Below are 25,144 nucleotides of genomic sequence, written 5' to 3'. Positions count from 1 at the left end.
TTGACTGAGGATGAAACTTCATTGATACTTCGCTTCTTCGATTATATAAGTGAAGTTAAAGACTGGCTGCTGAGCAATTCTCTTATCCTTAATACCAAGAAAACGGAAATTTTAATATTTGATAGTCATACCCCTAGAGCCCATCTAACTGGTGTCCTTGGGCCCTTCGCTGATTATCTTTCCGATTCCGCAAGTAATTTGGGTGTTTACCTGGACGGCTCCTTTAAGCTTGACAAGCATGTGTCCTCTGTTATTAAATCTTGTTTCTATCAACTTTGTTTAATTTCTAAGGCCATTCCATACTTACCACGTGAGGATCTAGAAAAGCTTATCCATTTCTTTGTCACATCCAGGTTAGACTATTGCAACTCCCTATACACTGGGCTTCATTCTGCCCTTCTTCGTAGATTGCAACTCGTCCAAAACGCCGCGGCTCGCCTTCTAACTGGTACTCGTAGGTTTGAGACAATCACCCCAATTCTCACTGGCTCCCAATTAAACACCGCATTGATTTTAAAATCTTACTGCTTACTTATAAAATCATAAATAACATTGCACCCAGCTACCTTATTGATCTCCTTAGTGTGTATACTCCCGGTAGAATGCTGAGATCGTGAGACCAATTGCTCTTGGTACAACCTAGGTCAGGGCTGAAAACCAGAGGTGACCGTGCCTTTGGTTCAGTTGCACCTAACCTCTGGAACAACCTCCCTCATACTATTTGCACATCTGACTCAATCCAGACCTTCAAGTCTTGAAAACCCACCTTTTTAGCTTAGCCTTCCCGGCCTCCTAGAGCAGGCCTTTTAAGTGTTCTTTCTTGCCTTCCCCTTTCCTCTCTTTTGCCTATATTGTTTTTATCGTTAAGTCTTGCTTATCTGCGTGCTTGTATGCTTGGTTAATCAATGCCAGCCATCTGCTAGCTTATCTGCATTTGTATTTTACTACTGTTTTATTGGATTATGTGAAGCATTTTGGCTACCTCTGGTTTTAAATGTGCTATACAAATAAAGTTGTATTGTCTTTCATGTTAAACTGAAGGCTATGAAAAGATTTTCATGCCTTTGAACAGCGTGAGTAGTTAAACATATTTTAGTAATAATTAGTAACTATGAACTAGTGGCCCCGAAAAAATTAGCTAGATGCTCCACAGGAGCCCTGAGGGCTAAATAAATACACATACAGCAACAAGAAGTAATCTTTTATTATGGCAAATGAAAAAAGAACTGTTTCTGTAAATGTATCCTGAAACACCTTGATCATAGTGCACCCTTTAGCGCAGTTAATGTCACATAAGGTTAATTTTAGGCTTGTCTCAATCAAACCTTAATTACATACAGTATCAACACAAACACGTGGCTCATGTTACACACAAACTTGACATGCCCTGTTCATCCGAGCTGAAACAGGAAGAACAGGAAGAAAAATTCCTCCAAATATTGCACAAAATGGCAAAAGTTGTTTATAAAATTGCCCTGGTGAGCATGACTGATCTGATAAAAAATAATTTAAAACAATGTCTGAACTTTTTTTTGTTTTAAAATCAAGTACTTGGGATTAAGCACACAGAGAAAAACTTTATAGATACGCTTTACAGGAACATGGCAGAGCGTGGGCGGTACGCTCTTTGGCTTTGCAAATGGATGGATGACAGGAAGCAGTCTGTACAGCAGAGAGGTCAGGGAAAACCAAACACACTTACAGGAACTCACACCATAAAATCACAGCTGAGTTAAATCAGCTGCTTCATCAGCACTGACCTCCTTATGGCCTTCACCTCTCTGAGGACCAATCAGTGAAATAGCACATGTTATGCGTCTATAGCGCCCGAGGCCTCTTGGGGGTGATTTGTTTGCTAGCTTGTTCCTCTTCCTGGAGAGTACAACGGAAAGACTTGACTTTATCTGGAAGAGGAGAGAATATCACACAGAAGGCACTATTTAAATGATGATCTTTGTCTTTAAGGATAACATGAAATCACGTCACTCATACAAAATTTGATACACCAGCTGAAGCTTTTTTTTTAAATATTGTGAAATATTCTGTAGCAAAATGTGAATTTTATAAAAAGTGAAGGTGAAATGATAGGATAAGAGCAGAAACTGGTGAAGAATAGGAAATAAAGATTTATCTCTGTCCTATCAACATGGATAATCCTTCTGCTGGACAATTGTGTTGTCTTTGTTGGGTCTCTTGTATTTTCATATAATTCGTAGCTTAACTTCTTTCTTTCATATAATCAGCTATTTGCTCATTGTGACAAAGTGGAGAAGCAGTTGTAATTCTCTCCATTTGTCCCATATGTGTTTACCTTTTTTTTGCACATTGTACACATTATTCTGTTTCTATGTATTTGCTATGATTTGCTATTTGTCAAGTAACATTGCTTCACTCACTATCCCGGGTTTGTTTGTGTAAGCGTTTTGTTGCCGGCAAATCAAACATTCTGCAAATTAAGACAAATACTAAGTTATACTTCTTTATACTTTATTATGTTACAGATTAAGTACTTACTCTGTTTGTCTTTTCAGTCATCATGAGTGTCAGGTGTGGGGAAACGCCCGCTTGGCATTTCCTCATTTTAAAGTCCTGATCATGTCACACATGACATCATCAGGTCAAACCATGTGGAGGGGTTTCTTTTTCCAGAGAGATGCTTCCTTTTGTTTGTGTTAATGTTTAAAGGGATTTGTTGAATGTTTTTCCTTTTGTTAATACTGCCATTTAGTTGTGTAAATGTGCATATTAGAAGTGTGTAGAGGTTTTGTGTTTTTAGATAACCTGAGTAGAGTTTTAGATCCCTCAGTTGAGTGAGTGGTACTGGCTGGGCAATTGGAGGGAAATTGATGGCCCTATTTAAAGCCAGTCTCTACCAGATGCAGGAGAGAGGAGAGGTGAGCTGTGTCACCAGAGCCATGTTATGTTGAGTTTTGTTAAATGAATTGATTTGGGGAAAGTTTTAAGTTATACATTAAATTAAGTTCACTGCAAATAAATTGCTCACCTTGGAAACCCAAAATGTCTGCATAGTCTGCTTCCCTACCACCTTCCTTGACGTTCGAGTGTGACTACTTCACACTCATCAATACTGACCTTGATTGAAGTATCAGATTTTTAAATCACCAAATATGGGTATAGTTCTTAAAAATCCAATATGAATATCACCCCTATATAGGGCGATTGTGGCTCAAGAGTTGGGAGTTCGCCTTGTAATCGGAAGGTTGCCGGTTCGAGCCCCGGCTCGTGTCGTTGGACGGTGGATGACTGGTTGTCTATAGCGCTTTGAGGTCCTTAGGGACTAGTAAAAGCGCTATACAAATACAGGCCATTTACCATATGAATAAGTGTAAAACTTATTTGAGTTGTTTGCACAAAACACATTTTGAGTTGTACAACTGAAAATGTGAAGATATATTTTAATTTTACTTGCAAGTTTGTTGATGGAAATGGCACACTATCATAGAAACTACTTAGCACTCTTGCACTGTAATGCGTTCGTTTGGAGTGAGGCTTACGCACTGTAAACAGAACAATAATACAAACCAACCAATATACACATCAAGGCTGCAGTAGATGAAAAATCCTGTGTTTTGTGAGATAAAATTGCCGTTTCTGAGTCTGGTGGAGAGTAACAGATTCATTTCCTTGTGGGAAAGAACTGCTGGCAGAGGAAATGTTTTAAATGTAGCTTAATATATAACATAACATCGGTACATTGCTTTTATTACTGTGGCAGCTGGTAGTTGTTTGTTAACGGTGTGTCTGTTGCCATCTACAGTTATTCATTTATCAGACTAACTTGTAGAATTGATACTTTCTTAATGCAAAGAGGCTGAAAATTTGGAAACTGCATGATGTTTACCTCTTAACTCAGTAAGAATGTCTATCTTCTGGTCCAGGATTTGTTCTAACTGAGTTGCATATGATTCAACATCATAGTCCACCTCCTCTGTCATTTCCAGAAGCACCTTCTCATCCTCCAAGCACCGGATCGACTCCTGTAAGGGAAAACGATGCAGCTGAGTTGGGCTATGTGGTTTTAAATTCATATTGCCTATGAATGCAAAAGTGGGTCAAAGTTATGTTATGGCACGTGGTTCCTCCTTATAAAAATATGGCAAATTCTATGGTATTTACTGTAAATTACTGCACTAAAGATAAGATAACCTTTATTAGTCCCACATGTGGGAAATTTGTTTTGTCACAGCAGGAAGTGGACAGTGCAAAAGTTATATGGCAAAAATTAGAATATAATAAAAATAAAATACTGTACACAACTGTACAGAATAGAATAAAATAAAATACTATATACAGTAGAATAAATAGAATAAAATATACAATAGGATAAAAATAGAATACAAATACTTAATACAACTGAGTAAAAATACAACTTTGTCAGATAAAGAGTATTGCACTTAGTGTTATTGCACATGTGTGGATGTGTGTGTTTGATCAGTTGGAGTCTTTGTTGTACAGTCTGACAGAAGTGGGGAGGAAAGACCTGCGAAATCTCTCCGTCCCACACCGTGGGTGCTGCAGTCTGCCACTGAAGGAGCTGCTCAGTGCTGTCAGAGTTTCCTGCATGGTGTGGGAGATGTTGTCCAACAGGGATGACAGCTTAACCACCATTCCCCTGTCACTTCCCACCTCCACTGGGTCCAGAGGGCATCCTAGAACAGAGCTGGCCCTTCTGATCAGCCTGTTCAGTCTCTTCCTGTACCCGGCAGAGATGTTGCCACCCCAGCAGACCACACTGTAAAAGATAGCTGAGGCCACCACAGAGTCATAGAAGGTCTTCAGGAGTGGGCCCTCCACTCCAAACGACCTGAGTCTCTGCAGCAGGTACAGTCTGCTCTGCCCTTTCCTGTAGTCTGAGTTATGAGTCCAGTCCAGTTTGTTGTTCAGATGAACACCAAGGTACCTGTAGCAGTCCACAGCCTAAATGTCCATACCTTGGATGTTCAGTGGTTGCAGTGGAGGATGTTTGTGCCTGCGGAAGTCGACCACCAGCTCCTTGGTTTTACTGGTGTTGATGTGGAGGTAGTTCAGCTGGCACCAGTCCACAAAGGCTTGGGTCAGTCCTCTGTACACCTTGTCGTCCCCATCAGTGATGAGGCCGACTACTACAGAGTCATCAGAGAACTTCTGCAGGAAGCACTGGGTGGAGTTGTGGGAGAAGTGTGCAGTGTAGATGGTGAAGAGGAACGGAGCCAGAACCGTTCCCTGTGGGGTCCTTGTACTGCAGACGACCCTGTCCGACACACAGCCCTGAGTCCTCACATACTGTGGTCGGTCGGTGAGGTAGTCCAGTATCCAGGTAGTGAGGTGACGGTCCACTCCAGAGTTCTCCAGCTTGTCCTTCAGGACCGAGGGAAGAATAGTGTTGAAGGCACTGGAGAAATCAAAGAACATGATTCTCACAGTGCTTCCAGCGGTCTCCAGGTGAGCGAGGGAGCGATGTAGGAGGTGAATGACGGCATCATCCGCTCCAATGCCAGGCTGGTAGGCAAACTGAAGTGGGTCCAGTGATGAGCTCACCAGGTGCCGAAGCTGAGCCAGGACCAGCCGCTCCAGGGTCTTCATCAGGTGGGATGTCAGAGCCACTGGCCTGTAGCTGTTGAGGTCCTTGGGGCGTGAAGTCTTTGGCACTCGCATAAGCTGTTATCGCGATAACATGCGAGAATTCCCGGGGCAGGTAATACGGACGCATGCTAACGGCTAACAGCTCAATGTCTCTGCTGCAGAGTTGTTCTTTCACAGTGATGTGCTCAGGGTTACACCATCTGTCATTTACAAACACTGCCAGTCCCCCTCCTTTCCTCTTACCGCTGTCTCTCGTCCTGTCCGCTCGCAGCAGCTGGAATCCCGGTAGTGTCACGCTTGTGTCCGGAGTTAGCTCCGTTAGCATCATGATGCTACATTGCCGGTACTCCCTCTGTGACCAGGTTAGCGACGTGACCTCATCCATCTTATTGGGCAAAGATCTTACGTTTCCAATAATTACAGAAGGAAGAGATGGTCGATAACGTCTCCTTCTCGGGCGACGGCGCTCCTTCCCAGCACGACACCCCTGTCTTTTCTTCCTCAGCTCGCTGGGAATGTCGATGTAGCTTTAAACAGGTTAAAGCTATCAACAAAGGACTTCATGGAAGGACTTCATACATCTATGTATTTTGTTGAACAGATAACAGAATAAAGAATGACAAACTTCTGGTGACCAAAGAAAAGCAGGATGCTTGTTGAGTCAAACACTTCTGGGAAACACTGACCCACACATACAATTTTGAGCAACAAGAAGAACTGGGAGCTCTTCAAGTAGAAGAAGGCACCATATCTCAACATGAAGTCTGTTTGGCGATGAAAGCTCAAAAATCAAACAAACCAGCCAGCATGGATGAAATCCAATCAGAATTGCTGAAATATGGAGGGCCGATTGTTACAAATGTGCTCACAAAAGTGTTCAATGAATGTTGGTGAATGGAGGCCGTCCCCAAAAACTGTCAGAAAGGCGTCATCCTCAAACTACCAAAGGAGAGCAACATGATGGAGTACACAAACTGGTGTGGAATCACCCTACTCTCTGTCAAAAGAAAGGCCTTCTTCACCATGCTACTCTGCCAACTTAAAGGCACTGCCGACCAACGCCTCTGCGAAGAACAGGCGGGCTTTCGACATGGACGATCATGCACTGACCAAATATTCACCCTCAGGAACATCATCGAACAGTTAGCGTTCAATGATATGTGTTAATTGAGAGCGATCACTCTCAATAAACTTCATCGACATCAAAAAAGCCTTTGATAGCATTCACAGAGATTTGCTTTGGAGCATCCTCCACCTGTACGGTGTCCCGCGAAAATTCATCTCAATCTTCAAGTCACTCTACTGCCACCCCAACTGCTCCATCAAGATGAACACGGGCCACACCGATCTCTTCACCATTGAGACTGGTGTCAGGCAAGGACGCATCCTCTCGCCCTTCCTGTTCCTAATGGCCCTCAACTTCATCATGAAGAAAGCCCTGGTCAGGCCAGATGCAGGCATCACCTTGGACGGGATCAGTTGACTTACCGACCTTGATTTTGCAGATGACTGGTGGAAGATGGACACCACCTCCAGCATCCAACGTCGAACCTGGCTGGAAAAAGTTGGACTTTGCATCAGTGCAGAAAAATCAAAAATCATGCACATTAGCGACCAGGCCGGTATGCCTAAGATCAAGATCGGTGGGCAAGAACTCGAGGTGGTTGAGAGGTTTGCATACCTTGGCAGCGTCATTGGCTGGGACGGAGATTGAGAGACTCATTTCAAGAGCCGCACTGGCAAAGCCTCGTTGGTATTCCAACAAATGTGAAATATCTGGTCATCTGCCTCCATCTCAATCAACATCAAGGTTCATTAGTACGCCTCAACCATCATCCCAATGGAAATCTATGCATCTGAAAGGTGTAAAGCGTCGGCCAGTATTACCAGGAAGGTGGACGTCTTCCACCAGTGCTGCCTTTGAAGGATAATGAAGATCCGATACTTTGATCATGTCACCAATGAGTAGGTGCTACGATGAAGCAACCGTCCTCACCTCAGCGTGATTATCGCATGCTGCCGTCAAAAACTTGCCAGGCACATCATTCGCATGGACGACAGCCAAACAAAACATTCAGATGGGTTCCACCTGGAGGTTGTGGCAGGGGACGGCCATGGCTGACCTGGCACCGGACCTTCCATTATGACCTCAAAGCCCTTTGCATTGCTTGGGATAAAGGTGAAGAGCTTGCTGGAAATCGTAATCGATGGAGAGACCTTGTCGCCCAATACGCTCGATAGCTTGGGTGGACGAAGGTCTGGCAAAGGTAAAGCCTCTTGAGAAAATAGGGTAGATGAATTCCAGTGCTAGCTGTGAACTGTTGCTTAGGATATCAGATTTTTAAAACTAAAGCTTTACCCATTATAATAAACGATTTAGCATTGTTCAGAAAAAATCTGTATCTATACTAACATGCCTCAAAACAAATGATCAATCAGGTATGTGGGGCTAGGCATAGCAATTAGCTACAATTGGTTATTAATTTCCTATTATTTTTAGCTGTAAATGGAAAAACAGAAATCTTCTGGCCTACTGTACCTGAAAAACAGCCCTGTGATCCTCTAGCACCTGCTCCTCCATTTCTACCAGCTGAGAGACGGCTTCATGGAAAGTGAAGAGCTGCGGGGAAACCTCTTCCTCCTACAATAAACAAAGCCAGTGCTGTGATTATGAATTTAAAACTGCAGGAAATATATGCAAATTTAAACTAAAAACAATTATGCTAGATAAATTCCAAGAAATAATAATAATGTACCAAAACCCACAGGTACTTCATTTACTTCTTTTATTAAATCCTAATGTTATTCAATATTCAGCCATGACCATTTTCCAGATGAGGCACCATCAGCCACAATGTGAATGAGGGTTATGACATAAAAGTTAAAAAATAAAGTGACTGCAGAGGAAGGCAAGATCTATTGTTTATTTTGTTGAAACTAGTTTTATATGGAAAGTAACTGTGCAAGAACCTGCAAGCAGACTTAGTGCTGAATTGAACTGTGAATGTGGCAGGGAGCTAGAGTAAAGATATGAGAAGGTAGGAGGTATTTTGAATATTATTGTTTTCTATGGGCCACATTTGTGGAATAATGCAAGTTATCATCTGGCTCAGCAGTTCCCAGCCAACTGAAGTCAGTTTGTGGAAACCTAGCATCTATATTTTTCACACGGAGCTGCTGTGGGTTCAGATATTCTCTGTCACGGTAGCGTGCGTGGGCAGCAGATGTTCTTACGTTCTGTTCACAGAGCAGCTTCAGATCATCTCTCTGTGGAGAGCTCCCCACTCCCCACTGAGCCTCCAGCACCTCCAGCTGCGTGATGTGTCCTCCCTGATGGCTCTCCATCATGGCTGCCGCAGGGTCCACTGTGAGCTCCTTCACCCTGACAACACATCAGCACTATAGGTAAACCAACAGTATGACAACTGCAAACAACTGCAGAGGTGAGCTACAATGGTGTGTAGCTGTATATGAGAAATATACAAACGTGTCGCGTCGGTGACAAGTGGTTCAACATGCCAAGAAATCAGTGATGAATACTGTGAGTTATGAGAAAGAAACATGAAGATGAAGATGATGACGAAGAACTTCATGCAGGCTTTGGGAACTCACGTCTGGAAAACAAGTCAAGTCAACAAATGACTGATGAAAAAAGCCTAAAGAACAAAGAAAACCAAAAAGTTTATACTTCTGCTGAATTTGGGATTTAGAGATGGAACAAAGTGGGGCACATGCATCATGATAGGTGACACAAAGCTAAAATATATTGAATAGATTGGATGATACTGGTAAGGTGATGTAGCGATTTCTTTTTTTACTTTTTGCCAACAAATCTTACAGAAAGATCAGAACCCAGAGGAGGCAGTTGTCAAATGGTATGCTGAATGGAAAGATCAGGATGCGGTGTAATTTTTTTATATTTTTTTTGCCAGCCATAAATTATTGTAGCACATAATTTTATAAATGAATTGTTAACGTACTCTTCATTTTAGATCAGTTTTATTAACGGTTTCCTGAAGATGCTTTATATTTTAAGGTAAAAGCCCACAGCAACACTGAGAGAACCCCATTGCCCTATGAGCAGCTTTGTTGAGGATCGCTCCTTTAACAGGAAGGTCATATGTGTTGTTAATTGACAGAAAATGCCCCTCTTTTTTTTTTTTACTGTGAACCCCTTATAAAAAATTGAAATTTCTATAGATAGTGAAAGAACAGGATCTTTTCTGTCATTTAACAGCTTATCAGTTGCGTCATTACATCGGTGCAGTATAAATGGCCATTAGGGAAGGTTGTGCTGGGCCAATTTCTGCCCCCACGCCCTATATTTGATACTGCTGCTTTAGTGAATAATTATTTGCACTACGAAGACATGTATGTGGGTTTAAAACACAATAAATGACAATTAGTTTTTACAGCAACTAAAAAATTTGTCATCCAGTGCAACAGTGTATCTCACTGGAGTGTTTTGGGATGGAAGTGCAAAATATATAATACTTATATAATGTAATACTTCATAGAAAAGTACAATTGTTATTGTTTTTTTTTCCCCAAAAGGATTTGTTGACAAAAATAAAATAAGACTAACAAAAAAAGTGAATGACTTAACCTTCTAGGACCTGGCGTCCACATATGTGGACATCACATTTTGGGTTATTTAGACCAAAATACTCAATTTTGCTCTACAAGGGCCTGATATCCACTTACGAGGACATTATACAGCTACTGTTCTATCAAAATTTTAAACAAATATCCCCATATGTGGTTCTTATTTTTCTTAAAAACAAAAATAAGGTAAAAAAAATAATAAAGAAATCTGGTGATTCTTCGTTTTTACATTCATAGGGCCCCAATCGGCCCAAATATCAAAGAGAAACTAAAAATGCATTCTGTGGAAGAGTTTGGGTCTTAGGAGGTTAAAGCAATAAAAAAAACTTTGTAAATAATAAGTAAAGTGAGGCAGACAGTGAATGAACTCATTTTAACCTTGGTTCACATGCCAGCTAAACTGAATTTAATTCAGTTTTATTTATATAATGCCAAATCACAACAACAGTTGTCTCAAGGCACTTTATCTTGTAAGGTAAAGACCCTACAAAAATGATTACACCATTATTATGGTGACTGATGATGTTAGGACCCTCAATGATCTTTTTAGAAACAGACACAAAGCGGCTGCCTGGGTTCATGTGAAATGCCAATACGAGGGTAACTAATTGTGCAGGACACTGTTAAGAGACATAGCAAAATGATCATACTCATAGGTAGGGGAGAGCTCAGAGCGACCTCCTCCACCCCCACTCTGGGAGAAGGGAATGTCTGAGGGACTTATCCCAAATTCCTTTACTCTGGGAAAAAAATGCATGACAGGGGAGAGAAACACACATCAACAAGTGGAGGCAGGAGAGGATCATGTTATGTTATGTTATGTAGTCTTTTCTATTTTACATTTTTATGAATTCATTCAACAGAGGAGAAAGACAAACGGAGCACACAGATAACTAAGAATATTCCTCACAATAAGTCAACATTTTCAAGAAAAATCTGGCTTTATGTTTCATGCAAACTCCTCAAACACAAAATTTTAAATAATTCTCTATACTGTTACAATGGTGAATGTGCTTAATAAACAAATTTTCCAAACTTCTGTTTGTGATAGGCAGCCAATCAGAAGAAAGCTGGCTTAAAGTGAGAGAAGTTGAAGTTGAATTGAATTTTTTGACAGTTGAATCTTGTATAATAGATAAAACTATGGAACTTGAAATCAGTATAACAGGTCCACTTTAGAACTTTATGTTGATGCTTTTGACAAAACCTGAAAGTCAGGGTAGTTAGTGGAAAGTGAAGGTGTATAAATTTGAAATTATAACTCAATGTGCATTCATCTTAATGTTATATCTGAAAACCTTTTTTTGCCTTTCAGTAGAATCTTTCCTACCTGTTGGCATATCTCAATGTGTTCAGTGTGTTTTCACAAGATGCCATCCCAGGAGAGATGGTTGCAATCTGTAAAAAGATGAGAGAGGGATTTACCAAAACTGCAACCAAATCTGTAATCACTTTCTATTGTGTCTGTCTATAGTGGGTACATGTTGTTTTCTTACCATGCATGTTCTGGAGTTTTCTCCGATGAACGAGTCCCGCAGCACTTGGGTTAACTTGCTGGCTCTAAATGGAGTGTGTGGTTTGTTTCTGCCCAGGGCTCGAATACACTCCTGCAAACATACACCATGCCCAATTATGCAAAAAATCTGGCTAACTAATTATAGTCATTTTTGAAAATAATTTTTAAGGAGAACTAGGAAATATTTACTATTTTTCTTTTCTCAGATGATTTGCTGTTTCAAGTCAATTGAATATATCTGGGTTTTCTCGAGATTGCCTGCCTCCATCTCCTCCTTTCCTGTAGAATCTTCCAAGAATCTTCTTTGCTGTCTTAAAGTTGTTGTTTTTTTGCTTTTTTTTATATCTATAGCCTATTTGTTGCATTTTCCTTGGTGGATGTTCTTCTGATTATACAGCAGCAAAATGCCCCTGAAAGATATTCTTGATCCCTTTTTTCCTCCTGCCTGCTGTCTTCACATCCATTGCTTCATATATCCACTATCCCTCCTCTGACATGTCCAAAAACCCCACCCCTCAAAGCTGCTCAACCAGAGCACCTTATTAAATCCTGTCCAATCTGCTTACTCCTACAAAGATCTTAACATCTTCAACTCTGCCACCTCCAACTTGGCCTCCTGTCAGTGCCACTGTGTCCAAACCATACATCATACCAAATCTCACTACCACCTTACCTTTCACTCTTGCTGCTATTCTTCTGTCACAAATTACCCCTGACAGTTGTCTCCATCAACGTCACCTTGCCTGCACTCGCTTCACCTCTCTTGTGAGGTGAAGCGAGTGCAGGCTGTCTCCGTAGCGATCGGTGAGTGGGAATAGTCGGTGTAAGAATCCAAGTTAATCGTCTTAATATTAAATCAATCGAAAGTATCCGTAACATTTTCTTTCTGTTTGCAGCATCCCCTCGTCGACATGAGAGCTAAGTGGTGAAAGAAGCGCATGCGCAGGCTTTTCCTCTGGGACATTCTGAACTCTTTGTTCTATTAGAAGGCATAGCATACATTTTCACTGCTATGCAGATGACACCCAGCTCTATCTGTCCATGAAGCCAGATAACACACACCAATTAGTTAAACTGCAGGAATGTCTTAAAGACATAAAGACCTGGATGGCCGCTAACTTTCTGCTTCTTAATTCAGATAAAACTGAGGTTATTGTACTCGGCCCTGAAAAGCTTAGAAATATGGTATCTAAGCAGATTCTTACTCTGGATGGCATTACCTTGGCCTCCAGTAACACTGTGAGGAACCTTGGAGTCATTTTTGACCAGGATATGTCCTTCAACGCACATATTAAACAAATATGTAAGACTGCGTTCTTCCATTTGCGCAACATCTCTAAAATTAGAAATATCCTGTCTCAGAGTGACGCTGAAAAACTAGTTCATGCATTTATTACTTCCAGGCTGGACGACTGTAATTCATTATTATCAGGATGTCCAAAAAACTCACTGAAAAGCCTTCAGCTAATCCAAAATGCTGCAGCAAGAGTACTGACAGGGACTAGAAAGAGAGAGCAGATTTCTCCTGTTTTGGCTTCCCTTCATTGGCTTCCTGTTAAATCCAGAATTGAATTCAAAATCCTGCTCCTCACATACAAGGTCTTAAATAATCAGGCCCCATCTTATCTTAATGACCTTGTAGTACCATATCACCCTATTAGAGCACTTCGCTCTTGCTCTGCAGGCCTACTTGTTGTTCCTAGGGTATTTAAAAGTAGAATGGGAGGGAGAGCCTTCAGTTTTCAGGCCCCTCTTCTGTGGAACCAGCTTCCAGTTTGGATTCGGGAGACAGACACTATCTCTACTTTTAAGATTAGGCTTAAAACTTTCCTTTTTGCTAAAGCATATAGTTAGGGCTGGACCAGGTGACCCTGAATCCTCCCTTAGCTATGCTGCAATAGACATAGGCTGCCGGGGGATTCCCATGATGCATTGAGTTTTTCCTTTCCAGTCACCTTTCTCACTCACTATGTGTTAATAGACCTCTCTGCATTGAATCATATCTGTTATTAACCTCTGTCTCTCTTCCACAGCATGTCTTTTATCCTGTCTTCCTTCTCTCACCCCAACCGGTCGCAGCAGATGGCCGCCCCTCCCTGAGCCTGGTTCTGCTGGAGGTTTCTTCCTGTTAAAAGGGAGTTTTTCCTTCCCACTGTCGCCAAAGTGCTTGCTCATAGGGGGTCATATGATTGTTGGGTTTTTCTCTGTATCTATGAAGCGCCTTGAGGCGACTTTTGTTGTGATTTGGCGCTATATAAATAAAATTGAATTGAATTGAATTCTGTACTGTCACTTTGCATGGTTAACCCCGAGTATTTTAACTCATCCACCTTCACTACCACCTCTGCTGCTTGCTTTTTCACTGTTATACCTGCCTTCCTTTACCATCAAAACTGCTCATGTCAATGTTAATTAGATTTGCAGGACATTCATGTGCTCCAGGACTTGAAAAAATGAAAACCTTCACTAGGACTTTTCTGTTGTTCTACAAAGTATAATTCTTTTTTTTTAGCAAAGGTATGGTGTGCAATCATTTCACCCTGGAAAATAAACAGTTCAAAGAAATCTTTAAAATGAAAATGACATTAATACCCAAAATGAGTGTATGTAAACTTCTGAAATCACAACTATATGAGAAGCACAACACTAAAGAACAGAATATCTGTAGTACTAAAGCGAAGACCTTGAGTGCCAGCAGACTCTTGTTGATCTCTGCTCCCTCGAGGCGAGTCTGCCGGTCAGCGCTGGACGTGTCTGCCCCTCTCTCATTCCCCGCCAGGTCGATAAGAGAGAACTTTCCATGCATCTTCCCCCGCCGACGCAGGATGATCTGGAAAACAGCGTGACTCCGGGAGGAGTGAGCGTTGGCCGATGTCTGCCCAGACGTCCTGCAAGAGGCATGGTGGGGGGTGTTCAGGGGGTTCATTCAGCGGTTCTCCAACTCAAATCTTGTTACTGTTTAGTGTTTTCACATATCCATATGTGAAAAAAAAAATCACGTTTACCTGCAGCTGTTTCCCACTTCGATGAGTTTGAGGACGTCTTCTGTGCATTTCACCTCCCTCTCCTGCAGGCCCACCACCTGCACCTGCTGCTTCCCGTCCTCCAGCACCCGTAACTTGGCTTTACGGTTTAACAGGTCAAACACCTTCAAACACAAATATGCTCAACAGTAGCGTTAGCAGTTTAACCTTTTCTCAGCTTCACAAAGACAGAGGACTGGACTCTGGCAAATTTCTCCTGATTTAATTTCCATTACTTGTGCTGATGGTTCTTACCCCATGTAGTATTTTCCTAGCAGCACTTCTACCATGAGAATCATTCACATGATTTACCACCAGCCACTTATGCTGAGATGTGTTTAACATGGTCCCTGATCTGAGCTGCTGGTATCTGGTCAAGGCACATGAACCTCCTTTCCTAGAGCAATTCTCATTACAGCTAATTTTAATCAGAGCCGGTCCTTAAAAAAACTTTTCTGGACTACCTGTCTTTATCATTTGAAGTCATTCTTGTCATAATATTAACATTTACAGCATACTTCCTCCTGAAGTAGCACCATTTAATTTCAATCCCTCACTGCTGACAAATAATACAAATAACGTGCGATATCATGCCCAGATGTGATATGAATCCCAAGCTTGCACCTAGCTCTTACAGGTTCACAGTTCATCTGCTCCCTGCCAAGAAAGCGGTGCCTACTTCAGGTCAAGTTCCATGTTAGTCGCCTTAGAGCAAAGGCCCACTCATGAGCCTCCACAGGGTGTGGAGAGGGGCTCACGTTTGCATGTGAGGAGGAGGGAGATCCTGAAGTTCCTCTGTTGCTGCCCAAGAAGTGCAGTATAAGTTATAAGCTCTCCCACTCGATTATGGAGCCTATCTCCCTGGCATGGAGCACCAAAGGTGCCTCAGGAGGCAAAACAAGACCACAACTGAGAGTATGTTCCACCTGGTGAATGCCAGTGTTCCATGCTATTTGTGTTGTTCTGAATGAACCGACTGAAAGGGAACAAAGTGTTATGTTTAATACTTCTATTGCCTGGAGAAGAGGAATGAGGTAAAACACTAGCTTGCTCTGTTGTGCAGCTGGGCTTGGTGAAGAGCAGCTATCAGACTGACTGTGATGACAGGGGTGTGTATGTGCAAGTGCGGCCGACATTATATATGTTCAGGGAACAGAAGTTATAAACATAACAATTTGTTTTCCAGTGACTGAGGTACCCGTCTGCTACAGAGAATCAAGCACATTGGCATAAACAGTTAAATATAAATATGTGGTATTTTTGAAGTAAATTGAAGTAAATGTCTCATCCTTCATCATGACTCTATTCATCAATTATTTTTTTTTGTAATTTTTTTTTATTATATATTAACATACAGCTTAACTGATCAGTGATGATAACACACTTACCTTCCCACTGTAAATTTCAAAAAATGTGGCAAAAACTTGCAGGTCCAGCTTCTTATAATTTGGCTTCTTTAACATGAGAAAAACGTCTCTGGCTGCAGGGAGAGAAGGACACACCTAAATGAGAGAGACCAGCAATAATAATGATAATAATAATAATCAGTAAAGCAGAAACTAACCAGACAGTGCATAGATCCCTTTGGAGCAGTCCTGGTTCTTTCCTGAGAAGTCCCCTCCCATTGTCTAAAAGGAGACATGAGTTAGAATTTGAGAAGTTTGGTTTTATGACACTAAAACCAAACTTCTCAAATCAAAGTCAAAAACTCACATGTGTTTTTCCACTTCCAGTTTGTCCGTATGCAAAGCACGTCGCCATTCCCCTCTCAAAAATGGTCTCAACCAGCGGCTGAGCAGTGAACCTGCAGGGTGGAGTGTTTATTGGCAGCAGAATATTTGACTCAAGTGCTACAGCATGAAGAAAAAAGAAAAAACAGTGTACCTGTAAACCATTTCATTGGTGGAGTTCTCATCAAAGGCATAGTCAAATCGGAAGGTCTGGTTCTCCAGGTAGCGGGTCAAGTCAACTTTCTGCTTGGGCTCATGGACCATTACAACGTCCTTACTGGGAATGGTGATCACATCCAGATCCTTTGTTGATAACTCTGAAGAGACACAGTCATTGTTATAGACACAGGCTACAATGATGTACAAGGGCAAGGACAAGCAGCAGTCTATAGACATCCCTGTTACTTGTTTTTAATTAATCGACATTCAGAGATTTTTAGAAATAATATTTAAAATGGACACAATTGGCACCACAACAGAAGAAATGACCCATGAGTAGGGATGGGTACCGGTATCCGGTGCCATGATGGCACCGGTTCTGACATAAACGGTAGTAACCAGACCGAAAAGCAGCGCACATTTCGGTGCTTTATTTCCCTGAGATGTCATACACTTTGGATTCTAGCCAATCATTTTACCTTTCCGAGGATAGTAGGCGGGTCCAGGTACGTACGTTCTTTTAGAGCAGAGCTACAGATTAAAAACGCCCAAGGCGAAGTGGTCAAAAGTCTGGCTGTACTTCACAGCAAAAGATGCAAACCCAGCAGCCTGCAACAAGTGCTTTAAGGTGATACTGTGCAAAGGAGGTAACACCTCGACTCTGATGAAACGCCTGGCGACCCATAGCGTTTTTTTAAAAGTCTAGAAATGCGCCATATTTGATAGCTTGCTGCAAGACCTCACACCGTGCACATCTACTGCGGGTGTGGTGCCTGTTATCGGACCAGGAGTTAGCAACATGAACCCGAAGAGGAGAGTCCTGGCCCCTAGCCCTGCCAGTGTAGCAGAAATGATGACGGATGATGACGGCAGCAGCAGCCGTTCTTCTCTGCGTGAGTAGCTTAATGTTGTTCGTGTGTAATTTACGTTGAGTAGACTAACCACCATTAATGCACGTAAGGTGAACTAGCAAACACCGTCGTAGTTACATGCGGCTGTCTTCTTGTTTGACGGCAGATGCTCCCTTCACCCTGGCCAAAAAGGCTAAAATGCCCAAAGAAAAAGTGGAAAACAGCTGAGAGGTTTTAGGACAAAGTTTGTGTTTTTCCATTGTTTAAGCACTGCTTCCAGCCAAGAGTGATACCATATATGCCACATAGCTGCAGAGAAGACTAACATTGTTATCTTTTTACAAAAAAACAGCTGAACATGAGAGGTTTTTGGACAAAGTTTGTGTTCTTCATTCTTTAAGCACCGGTTCGAGCACCGGTTCGAGCACCGTTTAAGCACTGGCACCGTTTAAAAAGTACCGGTTTGGCACCGGTATCGGATTAAACCTAAACGATACCCATCCCTATCCATGAGTGTCCAAAATCAGGCAGATCTGATTGATATAGTGGATGTAAACAATAAAAAACTTTTAGGGAGGCTTTCCACCTTCTCACAGGGGTCATCTCTCCAATTCTAAACTACTTTGATTAGCTGTCTGAGCTTGAACACAGGCTTCACAGTTTCTCTGAATACAGCTGCTACATAAATATGCTCTTACCTTTTTTGTTGAGGGGACGTGCACGAACGCACACGCATATCCTGTGCTCCTCAATCTGAAACATGAGAAGACATGAATAAATAGTGCGGTTCACACCTTTGTACTGGCCATATGACCTCCTCGTTTCTCCTTTCTTCCAACATTCTCAGGTACCTCTCTCTCTACTGACTCCTTCTGACCAGCAGATCTAAATTGGACTCACCAGATCGTTTGTGGTTAAAGGTCTGTAGTCCAGACTGGCTCTGAAGTCTCTGATCATACACATAATCTCATAGTTTGGTAAATTAACGTCCACCTCCTGCAGTGGCACAGAAAACAAAAGTATTGATCACATAATGACAAAGACAATAAAAACATTCAGGAAGCATTTCAATTATTCGTGAATTAATTAATTCAAAATCAACATCCTAACATTTTGAGTGACACGTCACGTACTTTTAAGTCTTTTGTCTAAATCAGCCGATTAGAAGCTACTTTCAGCCTGAGAATACTTTTTGTATCCAGACAGTGCTCTCTAAAATGGGTTTGGTAGATCACGTTTTGATTTTTAGTTCCAACTAACTATATGTTTTAACTCTAGGGCCACCTGCTCAGAACACTGTGAACCGAACACAGCTGCAATAATCAAAAGAAAAAAACTGAAGCATCTGATTCCTTTAAAAGTTTGTGTTGTTTCAGCTGTTTTCAGAATTTAAACGTTTTTATTAAATGCTACATGAGCTGACTGATTAATTAAAACAGTGCTTATTAAATCTTCTCACAGTTTCAGTTAATATGACTTGATGAGTAATGTTTCTTTTGCTTTGTTTTTTTGGAGTATAATTATCCATGTTTTTTTCTTTTTCATTTCACTCACATTGTCACAGTTTTGCTTATTTAACATGAGGTTATATTTAAAAAACCTGATTAATGGCATGCATTATAGTTTCAATAATTTGCTACTGCAAATCTGGAACATTACCAGCACACTGTGAAAGACTACAGCAGACACACACAATAGAAATAAGCACAGAAAAAAGCTCAGTCCACACATCCACATGCATTAAGGTCAAAATATTCAAGCAAAAATATATACAGTATATTTAATCTTGGGTTAACAGTACAGAGTCTAGTTGTTTGTGCATAATTCTGTTGACCTTTTTTTTTTATAAAGAGACACAGTACAACAGTATAGTGGGTAAAACTCCTGTTGTATGAGAGGCAGCATTATTATCCATGTCTTATAGTTATGACTATAAACCAGAACTTTCAGCATTTAGGTTTGAAAATCTGGGACTTTTGTTTGTTAGAGTGGTGGGGTTGGCTCAAATACTGAACTTTGAAGTCATTTAGATGAAAAAGTGAAGACAGTAGACATTTTGCATTTTTGCAAATTTTGGAAGTGTTACAGTACAAATAGTAAAACAGGTGGCCTCCAGGAGATGTCTTAAAAACCCTGGGAACATGTGTTGGCAGGTATGCTATAAATCAGCTTCATATCTAGAGATAATTCTCAAACAAATGGTTCTCCACTTCACACTGTGGTAATGTGTTTGTTGATGTGTGTATAATGTAAAGTACTGTAGTGTATGCTTGAGTTCTCACTTGTGCCCTCTTCTCTCTGAGCTCTTGTTGCTGAAGACGTCTCTTCTCTCTTTTCTCCTGCAGTTTCTCCACCTCCTTCACACAGTTAGATTTCCTCCGTGCTGAAAAAACAAGGAGCACAGTGGCCTAAAATATCAGCATCAAAATATATATACATATGGTTACAGGCTGAAGTAACAGGGACTATTCCCTCTGATACATTAACAATTATTTTTGATGATGCTGACTCATAATGCCTTACATTTACTTTTACACACACAAAACAAGAGCTGCAGCTTTGCTGATGCTCCTACTCAGTCATCTGGCCACCACATCGACAAAACACTTCATACAACAAAAGGGAAAAAAAAAGAAATAAATCAAAAGAACTGTGTAGCTGAGTAGTTACACTACGCTTTGTACATTTACCTAAAATCTAAATGGTTTCATAAATTTAATTAATCTTGTTCAACTTTTATTATATGTCCCACTTTCAAATCTTGAATTAAAAGTCAGTTTTTCTACTATACAGATGCATCATGCATGCATCACCTTAAATCAGTCATTCTCAATAATCAAGTGTAAAATGTACAATATCTAAAACTTTATATTATAAAGACTACATCCATTTAGCCAATTCATAAGTTGTAAAAAATAATTTGTTGATAATTGTGAATGCCCCCTAACCTGGGTGTTTTTTTAATTGGCAACCAGCATTATTTTAAACGTGTTAAAAGTCCTGGAGTATTCCTAAAACACATGGCAGTGATTTGATTGATTCAGTCCCTCAGCCCATATCTTGCCAAGCTCCATTTGTCATTCTGTGTCTGAGTTCATCTGTGTCATGATGTCGGCTCCGTTCTGCTCTTGCTTTCAGTGTATGCACATAGCCCGGTGGGCAGGTCTACAAAAAACTTGCTAGATTTAACTGATTTTTAAAAAAAATTACACTGAATATGGCTTTTTATTTAAAGTATTTCTTTTTTCAAATGTTATGTTTTGAGTGCTATTTGAAGGCCTGATCTTATTTACATATTTATGGTCATTCAAACAACAGCAGAGGAAAAACTTAAACAAGTGCTGCAGTATGAAGCCACAGCGAGTGAAAGAGCCTTTGACACCCTTAGACACACAGCTGTGTGGGAGCATGACATCACTGCTACAGAGAACAACAACAGAGATGCTGGAAACTCCCTCCAGAGAATTTCAAACAGAGCCATGTGGACATGAATCCTCTCTCATATGAAGTTTGCAGACGGGGTGACTGTGTTACCGTTCTGCTGCTGTATCAGGGACTGGTTTACGGCAGGCTGGGGAACGATGGTTGGTGGGGGTGGCTCCGCAGCTTGGCTGTGCTGACTGGGACGTGCCCGGGTTGTTCCCACTGAGGCAGCTGAGGAGCACACAATCCAGTGTAACTGCTCATCTCAAAACATTAAAAAGGCAGTTCACCCAAATTATACAAAGTTAAACCCAAATTCTCAGGAGAAGTGTTCACAGTGACCCTCTTAGATTTTCTGTGAGGTTTGTTCATGCCAGTGTTTCTATGCTGACTGCTTCAAACCGACTGCACAAACTTAACCATTCATTTTGTCATAACTGACAGACTCGTGAAGCAGGGGATTTTATCATTAGAAGAGTAAATACAACCAAACATGACTCTTTAATTCTAACAAAATATTACAATTTTAAATATTTAACACTGATTTTTTTTCTTGTCAATTCAGTTAAACATTCATAAGAAAGAAATTTCAGCACACTTATTGGATGTTTCTTCCTAAATGCACACTGGGAGTCATTATTACATTCTTACAAAACCCTGTTGTATACAAATTTCTATCTTTGACTTTTACAGTTATTAATCACTTGGACTAATTCTTGTATTGGGAAAACTTTAACTCACCTTAAAAACTGACTTTAAGGTGAGTTAAAGAAGTTGTAGTGAAACTGTTCTACAGTAATTTCCGAGAAAATAACCCTCACTCACTCTGCTTCCCATAAACTCTTTTTTTTTTTAACATGATCGGGCAGCACCAACTGTATCGAAGTAGAAAATGATTAAATTATAAGCTTCATATCTCAGAGCTGTTAGTGGGAGAACGTACCTCTGTTCTCCCGTGGGGTATTTTCAGCCTTGGGTATTGCTGTAGTCCGTCTGGTCTATAAAGACCATAATCATTAGAGTTGAATTAAGAATGAAAGAAGGGAGTACACAAAGTATGCAAGGAAAAATGTCTAAACTGAATTATATGTTATAGCAATAAATACAGCATAATCTCTTCAAATCAGGAATAATAGTAATATTCTGTTAAAAGGTCATGTGCAAATAGGAGTGATTGATTAATGATGTCTGGTGTTGAGAAGCAGACCTTGGGTACTTTGCTGGTTTTGGCAACATTGGAGGGAGGAACAGGAGCCTCGGGACTCTGTGGTATCTCTTCATCAGGAGCTACATCTGGATTCAGAGCAAAGACGCTCTCCAGATCAATCTAAATCAGAAAAAAGAAAGAAATTCCTTTGTTATCGTTACAATCTTTGTTTAAGCAGGGGCTCAAGATCACCTCATCAAGTGCAACAGGGGCTGTATTTGCTGAGAACATCAATAAAGATGATCAATAACGTTTATCTTTGCAGTATGTGACTGCTTAATTTGTCGTAATATCTTTTATCAATAATATTTTTTCAATATTTCTACTCTTTTAGAAGGCTGTAATGATGTAAAGGTGAACTTAGCCTCCCAAATGAACACCCAACATAAAAAAAAGCTCAGATAATTCTGCCAATGACAAAGCTCGTTAAAATCTGCGATCTTTCTGGTTGCCAGCAGGAGGACATTCTTTAGCTTTTTAAAAAGAAGTTTGATTGCATAGAAACCTATGGGAAAATGGCCTATGAGTTTCAGGTCTTATTGCACACATACATGAAATTATGGTCCTAATTAGATTCTAAAATGAACAATAAAGCAGGTTTTGTCTTAAAGCAAACCTACATTGTTTTTGTGAATGTAGTATTGCTAAATCTTCCAGTCTTTCCTAGTTTTGGTAAACCTTACTTATCACATCTGGTTTCAAAACATCAACATTACAATTCCCAAAAAAAAGCTCACCTTTTGACATGAGGACTTTATTAAACTATGGGTCATGTGACGGTGTCTACTTCTATCTTTTTTAAGCATTTTATGCTTATACACTTGAGATACTTGTAGTGCACTGCATCGGGTACAGCAATATGTTATATGTTACAACAGCATTACAACATGTCCAGGATAAAGCAAGTAATAAGATACTCATGTCTATTTCATTGCTTTCAGGTGTTCCAAAAAGTGATTTCCAGTGTTTCTTTGTGTTTTTCATCTCTAACATATACTGATAAATATTGTGTGGTCAGGATTCACTAAGCTGTTATGTATAAAATAAAGAAATTACCTATTTTGCAAGTATCTTCATGACTCTGTAATATTGTATCTGCTCCTTGTTTTTTATTACGATCAATCCAGTCCTTTTTGGCTACTTAAAACATCTTTACAGTACTATGTCATGTTTGTTGCAATTTCTGCCTCTCTTTTGGCCAGATCCCTCTTAAAAAGCCATTTTTAATATGAATAAGAGTTTTTACCTTGATAAATAACGCGTATATAAAAGTCACTTTGACAAAACTGATTGCAGCATCTGATGTCTGACAGGGTTATTGTTTCTGGCTCAAAATGCTTTGATATTATTAAGATATGTTTCACAGGCCAGCAACTCATTTACAACAGTTTAAATACCAGCTATCATTTTTTGGCAGACAATCACTTTTTAGTCACTTCATCAGCAACACAAATAAAACTACAGACAGGTGCCATATTTGAAAGTTAATTCCTGACAACAATTCAGGAAGAGAATTACAAATTACAAATCACTACATTTCAGGACATAATGAATGAAACCGAGTGCAGAGGTAGATGTACCTCTTTCCCTTTGGTGTCTCCGTTCTCAATCCATTCCACTGTCACACTCTCATTGTCTTCATGCAGTGATGTGACCATCGCCTGGTGTATTCGTCCTGCAGAGAGGATACAGATGGATGCTAGGCCTGCGCAGTGCTGGACCAGACTGTAGAGCCAATGCTCATACAGACACCAACTTATGAGCCATAAAGCTAATGTTCAGTAATTAGGCCTGAGGATATTTTGTGCATTATCTTACAACAAATAAACTGATCCATCAGTCATTCAGTGTTTACAGGGAAAACTTAAACCCTAAAATAAGGATGCTGATATGCTAAATGGGTGTGGCTGATGAAGGATGATGTTGAGACTGTCAATCACACCACTGCAAGCGCTGCGTGTAGTGACTGTTGACCGGGTTCTTAGCCATCAGACAAATATTAAAATACACAGAGCAGTTTGAAAGTCGTGCGATTTTTTTACTGAGATGAAATACAGTTGGAGATGAAAGGCCCCCATCAGCCATCCATCAGCCCTGGTTAACAGGCCACCGCTGCATGGTGCATGATGCAGTGCAGACTTGTGCCTGCATCCCGTCCTCTAACCGGAGGTGTTTCGGCCATGAAGCAATGGACGGGAGGAAGGAGAGGGAGGGCGGCAGGGTAGGTGTCAACCGGACAGCAGGTGGACGGACCCGCCCGCAGCCCTGCAGTCAGGTCGACCCATTGCCGTATGTCTGCATCACTGACAGACACAGCAGCACCGTGTCAAAGACTATTTGTGTCATTTTTGAGTCTCTGACATTTCGCTCGCCGACCTTTTACTGCGACATTCCTGTGAATGACAGTGTAGCAGCCTGCTAGCTAGCAAAAACACCCGGCTGCGTTGAGCGGTAACGTTAGCTGCTCTCATGCGGACCGGCCGGATGGAGAGCGGTGTGTCTGAATGTGCATGTGTGAGCGGAGCATGCTACGTACCGTCGCTCCGTTTTATCTCCACATAAATGCCAACGAATATCTTCCCGAACATCCCGGCCATCGCTCTCGGTATGCCGTTTATTGAGCGCTCCAGTCTAAGTTGTGTGATATTGCGGAGACTGAGGTCATTTGCGGTCTGTCAGGAGAGAAGACAGGCGGAGAAGAGCAGGTGCGCATGCGCCACTGATGTTTTCACCTACAATTTCAACCCAATAAATAAATAATAAAAACGGACTACTGTCGTTAAATTTATAACAAAAATTCACGTTGTAATCCTGTTGTTGTTAGTACAATTAACGAAATATGTAGATACTTTACTTTTATTTCCATTTTCTGTAACTTGGACAATATAATTAATTATAGGGCAGAAAATTAGATTAATATATCTTATTTTTTTATTTATTAAAAAAAAATCAACAATCTAAGCTCAATAAAAGCTAATGAACTTTTCGATTTTGGACTGATTCAGAACCTTAGGAGCCTGACAGGCGACATTCTGTCCTCTCCAGTT

General features: G+C 40.8%; 1 protein-coding gene across 3 annotated transcripts; it reads right to left on the bottom strand.

Annotated features, from left to right (window-relative positions):
* Positions 1 to 1,186: 1,186 nt before the first annotated feature.
* On the bottom strand, positions 1,187 to 24,807 carry LOC101486468 (kinesin-like protein KIF2A). 3 transcript variants are annotated; one of them, XM_014410403.3, is made up of 21 exons: positions 24,634 to 24,807; positions 23,678 to 23,772; positions 22,098 to 22,217; positions 21,834 to 21,888; positions 21,002 to 21,121; positions 19,750 to 19,850; positions 18,368 to 18,463; positions 18,166 to 18,220; positions 16,612 to 16,774; positions 16,441 to 16,531; positions 16,292 to 16,355; positions 16,116 to 16,207; positions 14,710 to 14,852; positions 14,388 to 14,592; positions 11,685 to 11,795; positions 11,519 to 11,586; positions 10,839 to 10,928; positions 8,818 to 8,965; positions 8,123 to 8,224; positions 3,863 to 3,998; positions 1,187 to 1,904 (listed from the first exon to the last, which is right to left on the bottom strand). In XM_014410403.3, exons 1-21 carry the CDS (start codon positions 24,692 to 24,694, stop codon positions 1,819 to 1,821), a joined length of 2,202 nt encoding a protein of 733 aa, XP_014265889.1. In that variant the 5' UTR covers positions 24,695 to 24,807; the 3' UTR covers positions 1,187 to 1,818. The 3 variants fall into 3 exon arrangements, 2 of the variants coding, with proteins under 2 accessions (XP_014265889.1, XP_014265890.1); XM_014410404.3 differs by lacking the exon at positions 10,839 to 10,928; XR_013099555.1 differs by lacking the exons at positions 1,187 to 1,904; positions 3,863 to 3,998; positions 8,123 to 8,224 and adding an exon at positions 9,071 to 9,197 and having other exon boundaries at positions 8,833 to 8,965.
* Between the last annotated feature and the right edge of the window lie 337 nt (positions 24,808 to 25,144).

The sequence above is a fragment of the Maylandia zebra genome, linkage group LG7 (genome assembly GCF_041146795.1).
Source record: "Maylandia zebra isolate NMK-2024a linkage group LG7, Mzebra_GT3a, whole genome shotgun sequence".
NCBI classification, from domain to species: domain Eukaryota; kingdom Metazoa; phylum Chordata; class Actinopteri; order Cichliformes; family Cichlidae; genus Maylandia; species Maylandia zebra.
This window is presented reverse-complemented; position numbering and strand designations above follow the sequence as displayed.